This window comes from Penicillium digitatum, chromosome 3, assembly GCF_016767815.1.
Source record: "Penicillium digitatum chromosome 3, complete sequence".
In the NCBI taxonomy this organism is placed as follows: Eukaryota; Fungi; Ascomycota; class Eurotiomycetes; order Eurotiales; family Aspergillaceae; genus Penicillium; species Penicillium digitatum.
In genome coordinates this window covers 2,475,228-2,491,609 of record NC_089386.1, presented here as the reverse complement: position 1 = coordinate 2,491,609, position 16,382 = coordinate 2,475,228, and the positions used below count along the sequence as shown (strand labels likewise).

Sequence of the window (16,382 nt, the reverse complement as noted above, 5' to 3'; positions counted from 1 at the left end):
GATTTGATTTGATTTTTTTTTTTTTTTCACAAAACAGGGTTTCGATACCTAATGACTGATGATATCGTTCTTCTTGAGCGTGCACGGAACTCTGTGGAATCCCTCCCTTTTTGTCTCGTGTGCTACTCTACTGCCGACAAATCTAGCTTGTTTAAAAAAAAATGGGAAAATGATTTACATGAAATGTCGTGGCCTCTTCGACTGATCTAACAAAGCCAACCGCCTTATAACTCACATGGCTCTATGCAAATTCATATGTACATGAAAAGATATCCCCGATCAGCTCTCCCCGCCATTATGATTCTTCCAACTGCCAGCATAATGATGCTGGACCAAAGATGGACCAGTCACATTCTTATTGCTGTAGGTATTCGACGACGCGGCGAATGAATACCCGGGCAAGATTAAGACATCCTCAACCAAAACGGGCTTTAAGAGGTTTGAGATAGTCGCCATGTCGATGGTCTCATTGCGAACCAGTTCCAAGCTCTTCAAAATCCCACGAGTCAACCGCCTCGGCCCCGTAAAGTCAATCACATCACCCGTCATCTCCAAAGTCAACTCGGAAACAGGAACCCCATACTCCTCCGTCTTTTGGCGAATCCCATCCATGATATCTTCAATCACCATCAACAGATGCGGTGAACTCGGCGCCGCCAGAATGGTCCAACTCTCAAACTGCCGAATAAAATTATCCCCCCAGCCCACATCAAACTCCCACCCAACCACAAGACCAGCTTTAGCGCGCAGCGTCTCAGGAATCCATTCTCTAATGGGTACATCACCACATGAAACATCAAGATCAGCCCAGATGCCACCCTCTGCGAAAAGAAGCAGATAGCGCAAGAAATCCGCTTTCAGGATAGGTACCGACAGCGAGAGATAGGCATGGACAATATCGGGACGATTGTGGTAGTTCTTTTGGACATATTGATCGCCCGTGAGGTCTGTCATGATCTGCGCGCTATGCGCAGGGTTTTTGTGGAGACAATCGTCCAGCCATTCGTGTGACTGGTCGCTCAATCCTTTGGGTCCAACTTTGTACCAGATCTTCTCTGGGATTCGCGGCAGCGCTGGTTGGAGGCCCTTTCTGGATGTGTCAAATTCGGAAGGCCCTGAGGGCCCTTTTGGTGTTTCTAGTCTCATGGGGTGGTAATAGAGGATGAAGAATAGACATGTTAGAATGAAGATGCTTCCGGTTGAGAATTTGGTGAGTGTTCGCCCTTGAGCGAGCATCGTGACTGCGTAGACGACGACAGGGTATAAAAGAGAGAATGATAGTCTAAACGACAGGAAACGCCGTAGACTTGATAGATTAAGGCCGGGAAACGACTGAGATGTCCATCACGATACATTGCCCCCCCCCCTGATTTATTTTTTCGAGCCCTATTTTTAAGTGAGACCTCATTTTATAAAGACCCCTAAAGCCCATTTAAGCGACTAAGACAATTCTGAAATTGGAATTTATCGCTTCTATTGGTTAGATAAACTTGGTACATTAATCTCCACCTCCAACTGAATCCATTCTCTTATTTCCGACTAGCGTTTTGAGGCTGATTTGTGGAGCTCTGAGTTGCCTGACTTCTACGGAGCAATCGATTTTTTTTTTTTTTTTTTTTTCGATTCTCGACCTTGGTGCTATATGTGTGCTGATGGCCACTTTGCTGCTTTCTTGTCAATTCGTCGACACTGTAGACCATCAACATTCGATTCTTCTGTTTCAGAACAGATCCATAGTCTCGGCATCGGCTCCCAAGCTCGTTCTCCACCTTTCAGAGGCCAAGCACCTCCAGTGGAAGAGGAATGTTCACGATGACCAAGTCTATACCCTTGCGAAGCCTTCGCTAGCTTCAAATCGAAGCTTCATTAGCTCTCTCAGTGGCCCCTAGTGACAACCAATAGGCCGCAATAAGACTAGTGTGGGTCATTTAGTGCAAGATGTACTTCGTATATGAAACAACCCAAGATCCACAGGCTCAGGAATTTTCACTTTTAAAATAACATATGCTGTATTTCAGTGCTCTGCTTCCGCAACAGAACGCTCGAGATCGGGGATCTTCTTTCTCCCAATACGAAGTTTCTTCCGGAGATTCAAAGCTCTCATACGGTATGCGCGCTTTCGCCTCCGTGGAGGATAGTTGACCGGACTCTCCCCACCGGTAAAAATAGCCATGTCATCGATCAAGGCCCCAAACAATGCGCCGGTGATGTCTGCGACCCAGGGACCCCAGATCCACCATGCATGGCGTTCTCTGAAAAGATGGCTACTCCACCCCACCACAACGGCAACAAGTCGCGGGCCAAAGTCTCGTGCGCAGTTGAAACAACTCCAAGACCGACCAAAATTAGTTTCATACGCACTTGGAAATTGGAAATTAGGAGTTCAACACATACCCTCCTGTATTACATCCAAGAGCAAGAATTACTATTGTAATGATAATGCCAATAATAAATGCCTGCATTCTCACTCTTGTGGGGGGGGGGGGGGATTTGTATCGTCTCCCAGGGCGAGAATAGAACCCACTAAGATTGCGCTGCCAAAAACTCGGTGAAAAACGCAGGATGCACAAGTGATTTTGGCAAGGTGATGAGAGCTTGAGCGGCGACGCTTGCATCTTGGGATACTTTGGCTTGTTTGGCGACTTCGCCAAATAGCATCGTGGTAGATCGCGTATGGGATACCCCCAGCAGTGAGAGTACCGAGGAGCTGAGCAGCAATGTATTTCATACATCGACGCGCCGGGAATCCACGAAATACAGACAGCGAGATGGAGATAGCTGGGTTTAAATGACCGCCAGACATCCCTCCAGTAGTGTAGATAGCGGTCATGAATCCAAAGCCCCAGGCCATACTTTGAGCAGGATATGATCCAGCTTGCCCAGAGGAAGTCAAGTTCGACAAGGTGGCGCAAAGACCAATTATCATTGCCATGGTTGTCTGCGAAAGATGTTGATCAGCACACTCCTTCTTTCTTTCTTTTTTGGCGGGGGACCAAATCGAAAAACTCACTCCAAGCCATTCAGCCATCGGCTCACGAAGATAGTGACGAATTTTCGACCAAGCATTGAAAAATCCATCTTCGTTAGGATCATTGACCTTCTTCATTCGATTTTCCACCGAATGCTGTTTCCGAATTTCATCCATCTGCGCTGGATCCTCGTCATTCTCTGTCATGGCACTTGGATCCTCCTTTCGATCCTCTGGCAAGGCGTTATGACGCATGCCAGGCCGGACAATATATGAGGGAGGGGCTCAGCTAAACTCCAGGTTGGACCATCATCTCCGTGGTGGTATTGAGGATTGTACTGCTCATACTCTACATCTGTTTATCCTCGGTTGTTGTTCGGATTCTGTGCACCAGAGCCTACCAAACTATACGAAGGATTGTTGCCCATGGCATCATTCTTGCTTCCTTCCTCTTCGGTGCCTTCTGGTTGCTCTTGTCCAGGGACTTCCACGACATCTATCGCTGTTAGTGTTACTGTCGGTTCACAGCGATCTTTTCAATCCTCTGTCATACCTTTGACCTCGCCTTGAGATCGCCCGATACAATCCGCCTACGAAAACTTGACGTGCTTTTCATACAACGTTTCCTTTTATCCTTGAAAATCTGGGTTGGAAACTTGTTTCTTCAGCTTACTAACCGGGATTAAACTTAGTAGGAGAGCATACAAACCCTCTTTCAACTGCCTGCCCTTCTAGCGTCAAGTCGAAGGACATGGCCCCCACACACCGCCATCAACGGAAGGTATTGTCTCGCTTCTGGGGCTGGTTGTGCGCCGAGAGCCTTACTGGAAGGAGCGTAGATCGAAGTCTGTTTATGCTTTTTCCAGTGTGTTGCTAAGATCTTTGCCTGTGTGTGTATTTGGTGTATATGGAATCAGGAGAGAGTGTGGCTGTATTTCTTTCTTTTTCTTCGTTGATGAGATCGATAATTAGAGCTTCTGCCATGCTGCTACAGGGCTTCGATGGGACCTTGAATTGCTCGTTAGGGGACTAGATAAAACTTGAGACAGACACGGAGTAGACCTACACTGAATCACGGCAGAGCGTCCATCGATGGCTTCTCGGGGGGTATGGAGCATGCCAGTCCCACTATATTAGATGTTTCTAGTGATCTCTACAGCCAGGCTTCTTCGACACTCTGTCTTCTTTTTCTTTTGCCTCTCCAATTAATTGAGGGATGTCTTTGAAGAGGGAATCATGAGAGAACGACTTGGCTAGCCTTCGCGGTGGTTGTTGTCACGCGACGGGTTCATGTCGAGTCGAATGAAGTCATTCAGGGCCACGAGGCATCGACGAATCCGGGGGTCACAGAATGACTGGGGATTCCCTGCGCGCAGGTGCCGATCAACCAATTGCGATTCGCACCGCCTCAACCCCTATACGCACAAGGGTGTTCACATCGCATCCGAATAGTTCTGATCTGATTCTATCCCTTACATTCCGCTATAATATGTATCAAGTGTGAGAAGTTCCGATGGGTGTATCATCGTATCATCTCAAGAAAGTGAGGACGATCTGGGGTAAAGGTTGTACTCCTATCTTGGTTAATAGACATGTGCAGAGACTGCATCTACGATGGATCCCGATCAAATTTCACAATTTGACAGCATCTGTGAGGCCTTTGCGGCTGTTGATAGTAACCCTCAAATTGAAGATTGATCTCTATTTTTATCTTTTCTCATATCTCATCATTCAGGTCCAGAATTTAGAAGGGACAAGTGGAATAACCGAGGCGATTTTCTATCATAGAGACAGATTGGCTGATACAAAGAATGTAGTCATTGTGATGGTCAACTCTTACTAGACCAATGTTTTAGCCGTTGAATGGGCGAAGCAGATCATTCATGGATTCGGAGGTGACCCCGAACGAAGTGCTACATCTGCCCAGTTAGGAAGTGGGTCTTCAGGGGATGTCCAGTGCCGGAGAAAGCAGAATGCGAGTGCCACTCTTGCCGCGGCTAGTGCAGGGCTCCGACTACAAGCCGTGTGAGGGAAAACCCCCCAGCTTTCCATCCCACTATGGACGATATAACTGATTGTTGTACTTTTCTTTCGCAGCAAGAGGAGTTCGCCCGCATGGTGAGTGGGCTCTTCTGCATCTCGAACATCTGGGTGGGTCAATTTAGCTGCGAACGATCGCCTGCCCCACAAACAGCCCTACTTGATCGGGGCACAACTTCAATGACGCGGATTTCTACAAAATTGCGGCCTATGCCCCGGGATCGACATTGACAGACGAGCAGTGGGTTGACGGCAATGTGCAAACGTTCTTCGGCCCATCCGATCTCGAGGCAGCACATCGAAGTCGCCGACAGACACCAGTGTGGCAATTTCCATAAAACGCCGGTTGGGAGAATACCCACCTGGACCCCACTAGTGGGGCAAATAATGGGGTCGAGTTCAACATGATCTTTGGAGAATCTGCTGAGATTTTTGTGCTTGTTGAGACCGATGCACCGCACCAGCTGCAGGCTCAAATGAGTTCAGCGTGGGGCTCATTCATCGCTGATCCTCAACACGGACTGAAAGCCCAGGGATGGCCAACCTAGGATCCGCAAGGTGAGTGCACACAGACTCGATCAAGAGGACAAGTTTTTAAACTTCCTTTTAGCTTCAATCCGTGCTGAAATTGGTCTATGTAACCATCCAGGCCTGTCTTTCATAGACACAAAAGACTCCGCTCAGCTGTATGCAGCTTTGCTCGCGAAAGTATGAGTCAACTTGATATTGCTAGGGTCGGGTGCTTTCCGGATGAGCTTTTCCCTAGACTAGGAAGAATTGGCAGAAGAACTCTGGCAGATGCGTTGGTAGCTGTTGCGCGTCGCGATCTGCATTAGGCTTTCAGTGGAGAGTTGAGATGGACGAGATAGATCAAGTCTCCAACCAGTGTCATCTGATAAGACAGCTAGAGCTGTACTGTATCTATTTATGAGTACATACATTTATACAATCTGGAATAAGTTGAGAAGGTGACAGGAGGATACAAATATCAAACAACGCTATGTACAGCCGACGCCGTGAATGCCAGTTCAAAAACCAAAGTCAAGTCCCACAGTGCTAATGAAAACTAGAAATCAGAGGTCCAAAGTCCAAACAAAGAATTCCCATCACCGGTCGAAGATCGCCTTCATATCGGCACAGGCATCGCGGTACAAGATATCCACGCTATTTTGGTCCCGCCAAGGATTGGGTGACTTATCCCATGCATGTCGGGCTTTCTCGATGAGCATAGCACGGGGGCGTTTGCCGAGGGTCTCCAAGCGGCGAACAAAAGATTGGCCCTCGTTCATCAACATATCCCACTCGCAGATGAAGAAAAACACGTCGCGGGGCAGAGCGTCAGACAGCATACGGTCGGATGCGTGGATTGGAGAAGCAAATGGGGAGACCCGTTCGTCTAAATCAGGAAGATAGGCATCATCGAAGAGGGTGGTGAAAAATGCAGGGAGAGTCTTGTCCGGCATCAGACTCATCGCACGACGGTGGTCGCGAGATTCTTCAAAGTCTAGAATTGGGTACCAAGAGAACAAAGCAACGATGTTGAGATCGCTGACCTGATTGAGCAGATTTTGTGTGGATTCGGCTCGACCCATGTTCTCCTTCACTTCCGTAGATATTCTGCCACGCAGCCGCAAAGGCACTGTAACAGCCAGGTTGCCGCCTGCCGAGAAGCCACTCAGCGCGACCCGGCTCACATCCAGCCCTAGTTCGCTGGCATGGGTTGCCAGATATAGAAGTGCCTCGACTCCGTCGTCTACGGCCGCAGGAAAGCGGTGTTCTGGGGCTCGTCGGTAGGCGACACTCACCATTACGGCGCCAACGTTGTCCAGCACTGATTTCGCCCATCGAGAATCATCCGTAGCGGCACCCAGTGTGAAACCACCACCGTGGAAGTTGACGGCCACGGGGAAGCGATGGCCTAGCCTTCGCTGTTCATGATAATTTGGTGGACAGTAAAAGTGTAGCACGACGGGATGGGAAGAGTCGGAGGTGATGGTACGAGTGAACAACGGTCGGGGTGGTCGGGGTGCGATCTCATGTAGGAACATGCCGATGCGCATCAGGAACCGCCAAAAGATGGCCTGCACATAGAGCCACCAACGAGATGAGGCCATGATGCTGCAGTAGAAAGTAATGTTCGTCCTACCAATTTGGCATGCGCATCGGATGAACCCGGAAGCCGACGGTGATAGGACGGGGTAAGACCGTAAAGCCGTAAAACCAGGTGGGAGAATTGAGATTAAGGAAGGCAGAAGGAAGAATAAAGTCAAAGATGATGCTGAGGGAATTAACCAAAAAAAAAAAAAAAAAACGAACGACTGAGCGCCGGAGTAATAGAAGAATAAAGTCCTGGAGTCCACTTCAGATGAAAGATCAAACAATGGTCAGTTCTCCCAAGGGCTCCATAACCAAAGACAATCAGGGTTTCTTGGGGTTCGGATGATGTCATCACACCTTTTCTAGCCCTAGATCCAAATTTCTTCTTTTGTGATTCTTCTTTTTTTTCTTCTTTTTTTTTCAAATTTTTGAACGAATTGGTTCCATTTCGATCTTCCTTTCCACCTCAGTGTTTTACTCCTTTTTTTTGGTTTTGGACTTACGTTGGCCTCGGAACTCGGGATTTCCCTAAAGCACTGAGGACTCCAGGGACTTCCAAGGTTTCAAAACTATTGGAAATCGCCCGTTCCGGCTACCCCCACTTCTCTTTCGTATATATACAAACTTCCTCTTCTTTCTCTTTTCCACTCTCATAAACCTGACCATGTCGATTAAACGTGCCCTCTCTAAGGCCATCAGAGGACACTTGGGAGGTGATGATGACTCCTCCGGGTCCAACATTCGTTCTGCCCTGCCACCCAGGATTCTTCCCTCCCAATCTCGGTCTGGTTCCCCCACCGCATCCCCTCGTCGCAGCATTCTCGGCAACTTCCTACGGGATAAGAATGAGTACATTTCTTCATCCGACGATGTCTCTGACGACTCATCCTCCGGTGGCTTGAGTAAAAACCAACAAAAGCGGTTGGTGCGTCAGCACCGTCGAAGTGAGCGCAGTCGTCTCAGCGAGGAGATGTTCTCCGAGACTGACCGCCGCCACAAGGAAGAGGAGGTTGCCAAATCCGCAGCCGAGGAGACGCCTGAGATGAAAGCGCGGTATGGTGAGCTTCCCTTGATGCAGTCAGCCACTCGAACAGGAGAACTGCGGACTCGGATCGATGACATAACTCTTGCCATGGAGGGACAGCAAGTGTTTTTCAGCGCACGACTGCACGTCATTCGTCGAATGAGTGCCAAGCTAGTGTTCTTGGTATTCCGCCAGCAGCTAGGTACCTTCCAAGGTGTTTTGCATGAGCGGGCGGGGATCTCGTCTCTCGCCATGATCCAGTGGGTCGAGCATCTTCGAGTGGGCTCTTTTGTCACGGTCCGCGGCACTATACAGAAACCCGAGGTTCCAGTTTTGGGCTGCTCAATTCATGACGTTGAACTGGCCGTGGACTCGGTTCACCTCCAGGTTCGCCGCGAGGAACCTGTCCCCTTCAGTGTCTACGAGGCAGAGATTCGGACCAAGGAAGAAGAAAAGGCCGAGGGCCGCCGTAACCATATCCCTGATCGGACACGTTTGGCCAACCGAATCCTTGACCTTCGCACGTCAACATCGCAATCCGTCTTCCGTATCCAGTCTGCAACATGTAATTTGTTCCGTGTTGCCCTTGACGACCGTGATTTTATCGAAATCCATACCCCGAAGCTGCAAGGCGCCGCTACGGAGTCTGGAGCGAGTGTCTTCCAAGTCAACTATTTCGGCCGCCCTGCATTCCTTGCTCAGTCTCCTCAATTGGCAAAGCAGATGGCTATCGCAGCTGATTTCGGTCGTGTCTACGAGATCGGTGCTGTTTTCCGTGCCGAAAACTCCAATACTCACCGCCATCTTACAGAATATACTGGATTGGATCTTGAGATGGCTATCGATGAGCACTACCACGAGATGCTTGAGACTCTTGATGCTGTGATAAAGAATATCCTCAAGGGTATCTACACCAAATACCGCCGCGAGGTTGAGCTTGTCAAGTACCAGTTTCCCTCCGAAGATGTCGTGTGGCTGGAAAAGACGCCGATCATTCGTTTCACCGATGGTATCAAGATGTTGAATGACTCGGGCTGGTTGAATGAAGACGGCGAGCAGCTACCTTTAGACGAGGACCTGGGTACCCGTGATGAGATTCGCCTGGGTGAACTTGTCAAGGAGCAATACGGCACCGATTACTACGTCCTTGACAAATTCCCTCGCGGTGCCCGTCCCTTCTATACGATGCCCGACGCCGAAGACGACAGGTACACCAACTCTTTTGACATGTTTATTCGTGGACAAGAGATCGTCTCGGGTGGTCAACGTATCCACGATGCCCACATGCTCGAGGAAAACATGCGTCGTGTGGGCATCAACCCGGATGATATGGAGGAGTATCTGGAGGGCTTCCGCTGGGGCGCCCCGCCTCACGCGGGCGCCGGAGTTGGCCTGGAACGAATCGTGATGCTTATACTTAAATTGGGCAACATCAGATTGACATCACTGTTCCCTCGCGACCCCAAGAGTCTGCCAGCGAAACCTGTCTCTGAACAGCTCCGCCATCCAGAATCATCTACTATCGAACCACCGTGGCACCGCGAGCACAAGGCCCGGGTAGCTTCAGATCCCAGTGAGCTGCAGCCTCTGGAACATTTGGTCGCTAATTACGGCGATGCCACATCCACCTCCTGGTTTGATGACCGCTTTAAGATCTGGCGTGACATGGCAACTGGTGCAGCTGTCGCCTACGTGCCCAGCTCCAGCAACTTTGCCATCATTCCGGGTAACCCGGCCTGTGACCCAAAGCAGTACACACGCACAATTACACAATTCTTGCAATGGATGCGCCGCGAGACCAAGTACAAGCCCGTGTGGATCCTCTGCTCTCCTGAGGTTGAGACTATACTTGGCGAGCGACTAGGCTGGCGCAGCCTGTCCTGTATCGCCGAAGAGCGCGTTGACCCATCGCGCAACCAGGCCGCTTCTGACGGCGAGATTGCACGTAAGCTGCGTCGCGCTGAAACCGAGGGCATTAAGCTGGTCTCCATGAACCAAGGCGAGATGGTACCAGACGATATCCGCAAGAAGATTGACGAGCGTATCAGCGAGTGGCTATCCAACCGCAAGGGCACGCAAGTGCACCTGTCCCTGATCCGCCCATGGTGCGACTCGGAGCACCGTTGGTACTTCTACGCTCTGGACAAGAACGGCATCGTCTGCGCCTTCGTCGCTTTGGCTATGCTATCTCCTGCCCACGGCATGCAAGTCAAGTACAGTCTTGATTTCCCGGGCGCACCCAACGGTGCTATCGAATATATTGTCACGCATGCAATCCAGACCGCCGCCAAGAGTGGCGTCAAGGGTCTCACATTTGGCGCTGGCGCCACTTCCCAGCTCACCGCTGGCCACAACATGCACGGAACCAAAGTCAAGATGCTGGAGCATACCTACGAAGCCCTCGCTAAGCAGTTCCATCTTGTGCGCAAGAGTGAATTCCGGGCTAAGCTCGGCGCCACTGAGGACCCGCTGTACATCTCCTACCCGACCCACGGCCTGGGCTCCAAGGGTATCCGTGCGATCCTGAACTTCTTTGAAGATTAAGATTAAGCTACGTTATTTGTTATGGCTGAGCCATTCATGGTGCTACGATTTAACGGGAGTTTTGTGTGATCTTGTCGTTTGATCTAGATGGCAGTTCGTGGGCGCTTATGTTGAATACACTGGCATAAATGTTTATCGGATTCTCGGAGACACTTAGAAAGAGGAAATAAGGGAGGGATATTCGGTTGCAATACACGTTGTCGCTGGACTTTTGTTTTTCTTCTTGCTTTCTTTGCCTTTTTTCCCCTTGTTGCCTCCAAACACTGCCCATGGTTTTGTTTTTTTGTTTTTTTTTTTCAAGTCCCCATTGCCGTTGCTCATCCTGTATCCAGCACGCCCCCAAGGATCTGATTTTGCCGCTTTAGCCTCTAATTGTGCTTGTAATGCTATCTCAAAATTTTGCCTTTTGTGTCTCCCTTGATCTTGTTCGTCTGGGTCTTGGGTTCTACATTGGGCATGTGCACAGCCTTGTCCTTGGAACGAGTCAAAATGTAGAGTCCATGTCATAGAACTCTTGTTTGAGACACACGGTTAATTGAGCTTGGCTGCTCACTCTTCACAACAGTGCTCTGGATTTTATTTGATCCTTTTGTACAAACCAACTCTCACCGTCATCGATATGTAGTTACCATGAGTTTTTTTACAAGCAGTCACCACAAAGACCACGTTAGATCTCCGCCTAGCAACGAAGAGATACTTCTTGATAGTTTTCTCGTCATGTTTTATGCTCAGTCCAATCGTACATCTCCAACCCAATACACAACACCCTCACCAACTCATTTCTTCTTCATCTCCTCCAAAACACTTTGCCTTCTAGCATCATCCACTGCTCTCCCAACCTCCTTCACCACCCATCTCCCCAGCACTGCCGCAAAAAGAGCAACAAGCACAATCCACCCAGCAGTCGGCACCAACGAGCGTGGGAAAACATTCAACAAAAATGGATCAAGAATCAAATCCACCGCTACGGGTGGAACATTCTGCATCAATGCCTGATCGGTGCTAAAATAATCTGCTGTGGCCTGCACATGCAGAAACAGGACCGAGTCACTGGTCGGCGCAGGGTCGAGCGGATCTTTGCTACTGCGTAGATTAGCACGGCGTGGGATGACATTTCCCTGGAGCTTGGGGTCTAGTGTAGCGAGTCGGTTTGCTGTGTACAAGCTCAGCGAAGACAGGAGATTCGTGTCTGAGATGGTTTTTGAGAGCGAGTAGGTGGTGAGGGTGAATTTTGTCGGTTGCTAGGGGGGTGTTAGTTCTATTCATGTGTGGCAATTGGCATTATATGTAAAGGAATAGAGAGAGATATATAGAGGGTTGGGGGAGGGGGATGGAGGGGCGGAGGGATTAGCGGATGGTCTTACTGTAGCTAGCCAGCACACTCGTACTTCATACCGCTGGCCTGGGTTCAGGTTTTCAAGGAAGAACCACGAGTCTGTACCGTCGGGGGCGGCTGTCGTTGGGAATGTTGCATTGAGATGAGTGCGCACCACGGGCCTCTGTGGTGATAAACGCTCCAGGCCTAGGTCGTCTAGATCTGGCTCGCCAGAAGGAACGGTTGCCGGTGCTGGAGCTAGGAAAATGGTCTTTTCCACGTTTGCTTGCGCCACTGCTGTGAAGAGGGAGAGAATGAGTCCCAGAGTGGGAAGGAGTTGAATCTGCATGATGAGAGATTTGATGCTCAGCAATGCAATGAAGGGAGATATTGAAGTGGATGAGATGGTGCTTCAGTGATGTTTTATTCTCGGCTCATGACGAGACTTCGGCAGTTTCTCACGCTGATAGTGCTGGACTTCAATTAGCATCCAAATGTTGATCATGTAAGTCTGGAACTATATACAGTACTGAAGTATGCTGTCTTAGTACGGAGTACTTTGGCTGTAATCTGGCTATGATATGGTCGAATGGTAACTCGGGGTGGTTCCCCCCGAGTGGATCCGACTATTCAAATAGCTCCAACACCGTTATCACACCACACCACCCTTGAGAAGTTGACCACTTGAGCACTACAACATAGACAAACGTGATATATTTGTGAACTCTGTAATTCCCCCTTTCAACTCTTCAAGCCTTAAATCTGTTCTTCTTAGTGCTCACATCTTACATTGTACTGATGACTGTATCACGTGCAATCACGAGACTAGTACGAGGCGGTCAGTAACCGCTGCTCCTCACCGGGAAGGAGCCAATCAACTGGCCCAACGCGACCCAACGAACGGATCAGCAACGAAGTTCCCCCTGTACAGCACAGACGGCTCCTCCTCCACAACATTTCTGGTTGACTTCGTTTTCCCTTCCATCTTCTCGCCCATTTCTCCATTCTTCAGGTAAGGCTACCCCCGCCCCCTTCCATCGTGCATCTCAGTGTCAGTTCAAACCTAACTGAAAGTTTCAGACCACCGCGTTTGTTGTTTGGGTTTCATTTTCCCCTCCTGATTTTTAGCCTGAAAAAACATCGACTCGATCACAATGAGAGAGATTATTAGTTTGAACGGTATGTCAACATTATTCATCTATTCTACTTGTCAGAATTGACCTCTTTTTTTCAATGGATGCGCTGACATGTTCGTTCTCTACAGTCGGCCAGGCCGGTTGCCAGATCGCCAACTCCTGCTGGGAGGTAATTATCCATCACTCATGAAGGGACAAATTATCGGTAAACTGACAGCATCGATTTTCTAGCTGTACTGTCTGGAGCACGGTATCCAGGTATGTTTAAATTTCAATCAACCTCGTGGTGGCGCCCAATCTTGACTCAGGCACCCGTACCCCTATTTTCTTTGCCGAGAGGTAAACACCCGCGACTAACCCGGATGATAGCCCGATGGATTCCTCACTGAGGAGCGCAAGAAGGCCGACCCCGATCACGGATTTAGCACCTTCTTCTCTGAGACTGGTATGAAAACCCCGTTTTTTTTTCCCTTCAATGTCCCCCCCGCTTTGATGTGCAAAATTCCAAATCAAAGCTTCCTAACATTCTTTCTCCCCCACTTGACAGGCCAGGGCAAGTACGTTCCCCGTACCATCTACGCCGATCTCGAGCCCAATGTTGTCGATGAGGTCCGTACCGGTACCTACCGCTCGCTCTTCCACCCCGAACAGATGATCACCGGCAAGGAGGATGCTTCCAACAACTACGCCCGTGGTCACTACACCGTGGGTAAGGAGATGATCGATGAAGTTCTTGACCGCGTTCGTCGTGTTGCCGATGCCTGTGCTGGTCTCCAAGGTTTCTTGGTCTTCCACTCCTTCGGTGGTGGTACCGGTTCCGGTTTCGGTGCTCTCTTGATGGAGCGTCTGTCCGTCGACTACGGCAAGAAGTCCAAGCTGGAGTTCTGCGTCTACCCCGCTCCTCAGAACGCTACCGCCGTTGTTGAGCCCTACAACTCCATCCTCACCACTCACACCACCCTGGAGCACTCCGACTGCTCCTTCATGGTCGACAACGAGGCCATTTATGACATTTGCCGCCGCAACCTCGGAATTGTGCGCCCCAGCTACGAGAACCTGAACCGCCTGATCGCCCAGGTCGTTTCCTCCATCACTGCTTCCCTGCGTTTCGACGGTTCCCTCAACGTCGATCTGAACGAGTTCCAGACCAACTTGGTGCCTTACCCCCGCATCCACTTCCCCCTGGTCGCTTACTCTCCCATCATCTCCTCTGACAAGGCCGCCCATGAGGCTCACTCTGTCACCGAGATTACCTCCAACTGCTTCGAGCCTCACAACCAGATGGTCAAGTGTGACCCCCGCAACGGCAAGTACATGGCCACCTGTCTTCTCTACCGTGGTGATGTTGTCCCCAAGGAGGCCCACGGTGCCGTGGCCACCCTCAAGACCAAGCGCACCATCCAGTTCGTCGACTGGTGCCCTACTGGCTTCAAGCTCGGTATCTGCTACCAGCCTCCCCAGCAGGTCCCCAACGGCGATCTCGCCAACCTCAGCCGTGCTGTGTAAGTTTTTCCTCTGATTCGTCTGGGCCTTGGGACCTAATTACAGACTTCGATACTGATTATATTATAGCTGCATGCTGTCCAACACTACCGCCATCGCCGAGGCCTGGTCCGCTCTCGACCACAAGTTCGATCTCATGTACTCCAAGCGTGCCTTCGTTCACTGGTACGTTGGTGAGGGTATGGAGGAGGGTGAGTTCTCTGAGGCTCGTGAGGATCTCGCTGCTCTGGAGCGTGATTACGAGGAGGTCGCCTCTGACTCCATCGAGGGTGATGAGGAGCTGGAGCCTGAGTACTAGATTAGTCATGTTTTGTGACTGGTCTTCGGGACTCTTGGTTGTTTCACTTCTACGGGTTGGTTTGGGGACCAACGTGAGTCCAGAGGGTCGGTCCTCATGCGTCTATTGGGCTTCTTGCAAATAGAAGGGAACATAAGTTTTGCTGCCAATGGTTTTCTGGCTTTGTTGTTCGATATATCTTTAATATCCCTGAAGTAGCGATGAAATATCCCCTTGTTCCATCCAACTTTTAGGGTTTCCACATACGTATGCCATTTTATTACTGTCGAAATCGTCTTTTTTGATCTCATAACACGTGCAAGTCCAAAGTAGCTGGTTGAATGTCGACGCGTGCTGCCGCTATGTCGGAGATTGAACAAGTGTCTCGGGCATCAATTTTGATCATCATGCATCCAGTTTTACACTGTAAAATTTTCAAAATAAGAGGCAGTATATCTTTTCAGGGCGTATGAGAGGAGATTCGCAATCAAGCCCGTCATAGTTAGTATATACATATGCAAACAAATATATTTATATGGGAAAGTTTGGTTTCGTTGTTCCGTGGTAAGTTTGTCCCCGGGATTGTAGGGACTGGTACGCGATAGCATTGGCTGTCTATCTGCGTCAGGGGCAGTGACACTGCCGCCGCCTATCTTCCCCCGAAGTCCAATCTGAGTCGAGACGTTCTGAATGCTGGTTCAATTCAGATTGAAAATACAAAATTCGAGAAAGACACTACAAAATCGCTTGTGGCTTGAGGGCCTTGAGACCATGCATAACCCAGACGGCAATACAGCTAAGTAAAGGCCAGCAGGGGACTGGGCTCTCGTATGGCTTTGACTGTAGGTTTCAGGGTAAGACATTCAAATCCACATCGTACGGATGTCACGGACAAAAGGCGAGTTTTTTGGTCGAACAAATATGTTGTAGACTGGATTTTCTGATGCTGGCAAATGATATCCGGCTTCTACGTTGAATTGTCAATGAGACATTGTCCTACCTTCAAAACGACCTTGAAAATACACATAACTTAGGGGTTCAGGCATCTTTGATAGCCGGGCCAGGAATTGCCAAGGTTGATTTCATGCAACGTCTATAGTTCCGGCTATTTCTATAGGATTTAGTGTATCATGCCAGATCACGCCCCCTGGATATTGTTTTATGGGGAATTACTGAAGACCTTTGCTTAATTTCCTTTTTTTTTTTTTCACGTACTGTAGCTAGGACATCTTGTCAACGTCGCTCTCGTTGATGTGTACCTCACAAATAAAGATTCGAAATTTCTCTAGTGAGAAAGAATTCGCGTGGAAGAACCTGTCAACTGGTAGACTCTAGAATATATCAAAATGTTTCAATTGCTCTTTGTAGTTGGCATCCTTTCCTCCTTTCAGGGCGAGACTACGTGTTGGGACCGGGATGGGCGCTAAACCAACTGACCGCCTTGAGAACCCCAGGAACCTTCCCTACGACATCGACTC

The 16,382-nt window shown here is 49.5% G+C and overlaps 6 protein-coding genes across 6 annotated transcripts; 2 read left to right on the top strand and 4 right to left on the bottom strand.

The window, feature by feature from the left end:
* Positions 1 to 279: 279 nt before the first annotated feature.
* Pdw03_8441 (SNARE complex subunit (Vam7)) lies at positions 280 to 1,236 on the bottom strand (the record flags this gene model as incomplete). Its single annotated transcript, XM_014678094.1, has 1 exon — positions 280 to 1,236. One exon carries the CDS (start codon positions 1,234 to 1,236, stop codon positions 280 to 282), a length of 957 nt encoding a protein of 318 aa, XP_014533580.1.
* Positions 1,237 to 2,014: 778 nt separating this feature from the next.
* Pdw03_8440 (Aquaglyceroporin, putative) lies at positions 2,015 to 3,223 on the bottom strand (the record flags this gene model as incomplete). Its single annotated transcript, XM_066101967.1, has 4 exons — positions 2,015 to 2,327; positions 2,395 to 2,456; positions 2,525 to 2,938; positions 3,011 to 3,223. The coding sequence occupies 4 exons, from the start codon at positions 3,221 to 3,223 to the stop codon at positions 2,015 to 2,017; spliced, it is 1,002 nt and encodes a 333-aa protein (XP_065957050.1).
* A 2,891-nt stretch (positions 3,224 to 6,114) lies between these two features.
* Positions 6,115 to 7,122, bottom strand: Pdw03_8439 (Lipase, putative; the record flags this gene model as incomplete). Its single annotated transcript, XM_014678091.1, has 1 exon — positions 6,115 to 7,122. One exon carries the CDS (start codon positions 7,120 to 7,122, stop codon positions 6,115 to 6,117), a length of 1,008 nt encoding a protein of 335 aa, XP_014533577.1.
* Positions 7,123 to 7,769: 647 nt separating this feature from the next.
* Pdw03_8438 (Aspartyl-tRNA synthetase, cytoplasmic) lies at positions 7,770 to 10,673 on the top strand (the record flags this gene model as incomplete). Its single annotated transcript, XM_014678090.1, has 1 exon — positions 7,770 to 10,673. The coding sequence occupies one exon, from the start codon at positions 7,770 to 7,772 to the stop codon at positions 10,671 to 10,673; it is 2,904 nt and encodes a 967-aa protein (XP_014533576.1).
* Positions 10,674 to 11,449: 776 nt separating this feature from the next.
* Positions 11,450 to 12,337, bottom strand: Pdw03_8437 (DEAD/DEAH box helicase family protein; the record flags this gene model as incomplete). The annotated part of the gene is made up of 2 exons (XM_066101966.1): positions 11,450 to 11,914; positions 12,038 to 12,337. 2 exons carry the CDS (start codon positions 12,335 to 12,337, stop codon positions 11,450 to 11,452), a joined length of 765 nt encoding a protein of 254 aa, XP_065957049.1.
* A 449-nt stretch (positions 12,338 to 12,786) lies between these two features.
* On the top strand, positions 12,787 to 14,925 carry Pdw03_8436 (Tubulin; the record flags this gene model as incomplete). Its single annotated transcript, XM_066101965.1, has 9 exons — positions 12,787 to 12,826; positions 12,898 to 13,000; positions 13,069 to 13,089; positions 13,160 to 13,167; positions 13,253 to 13,293; positions 13,356 to 13,382; positions 13,494 to 13,569; positions 13,672 to 14,626; positions 14,697 to 14,925. 9 exons carry the CDS (start codon positions 12,787 to 12,789, stop codon positions 14,923 to 14,925), a joined length of 1,500 nt encoding a protein of 499 aa, XP_065957048.1.
* Between the last annotated feature and the right edge of the window lie 1,457 nt (positions 14,926 to 16,382).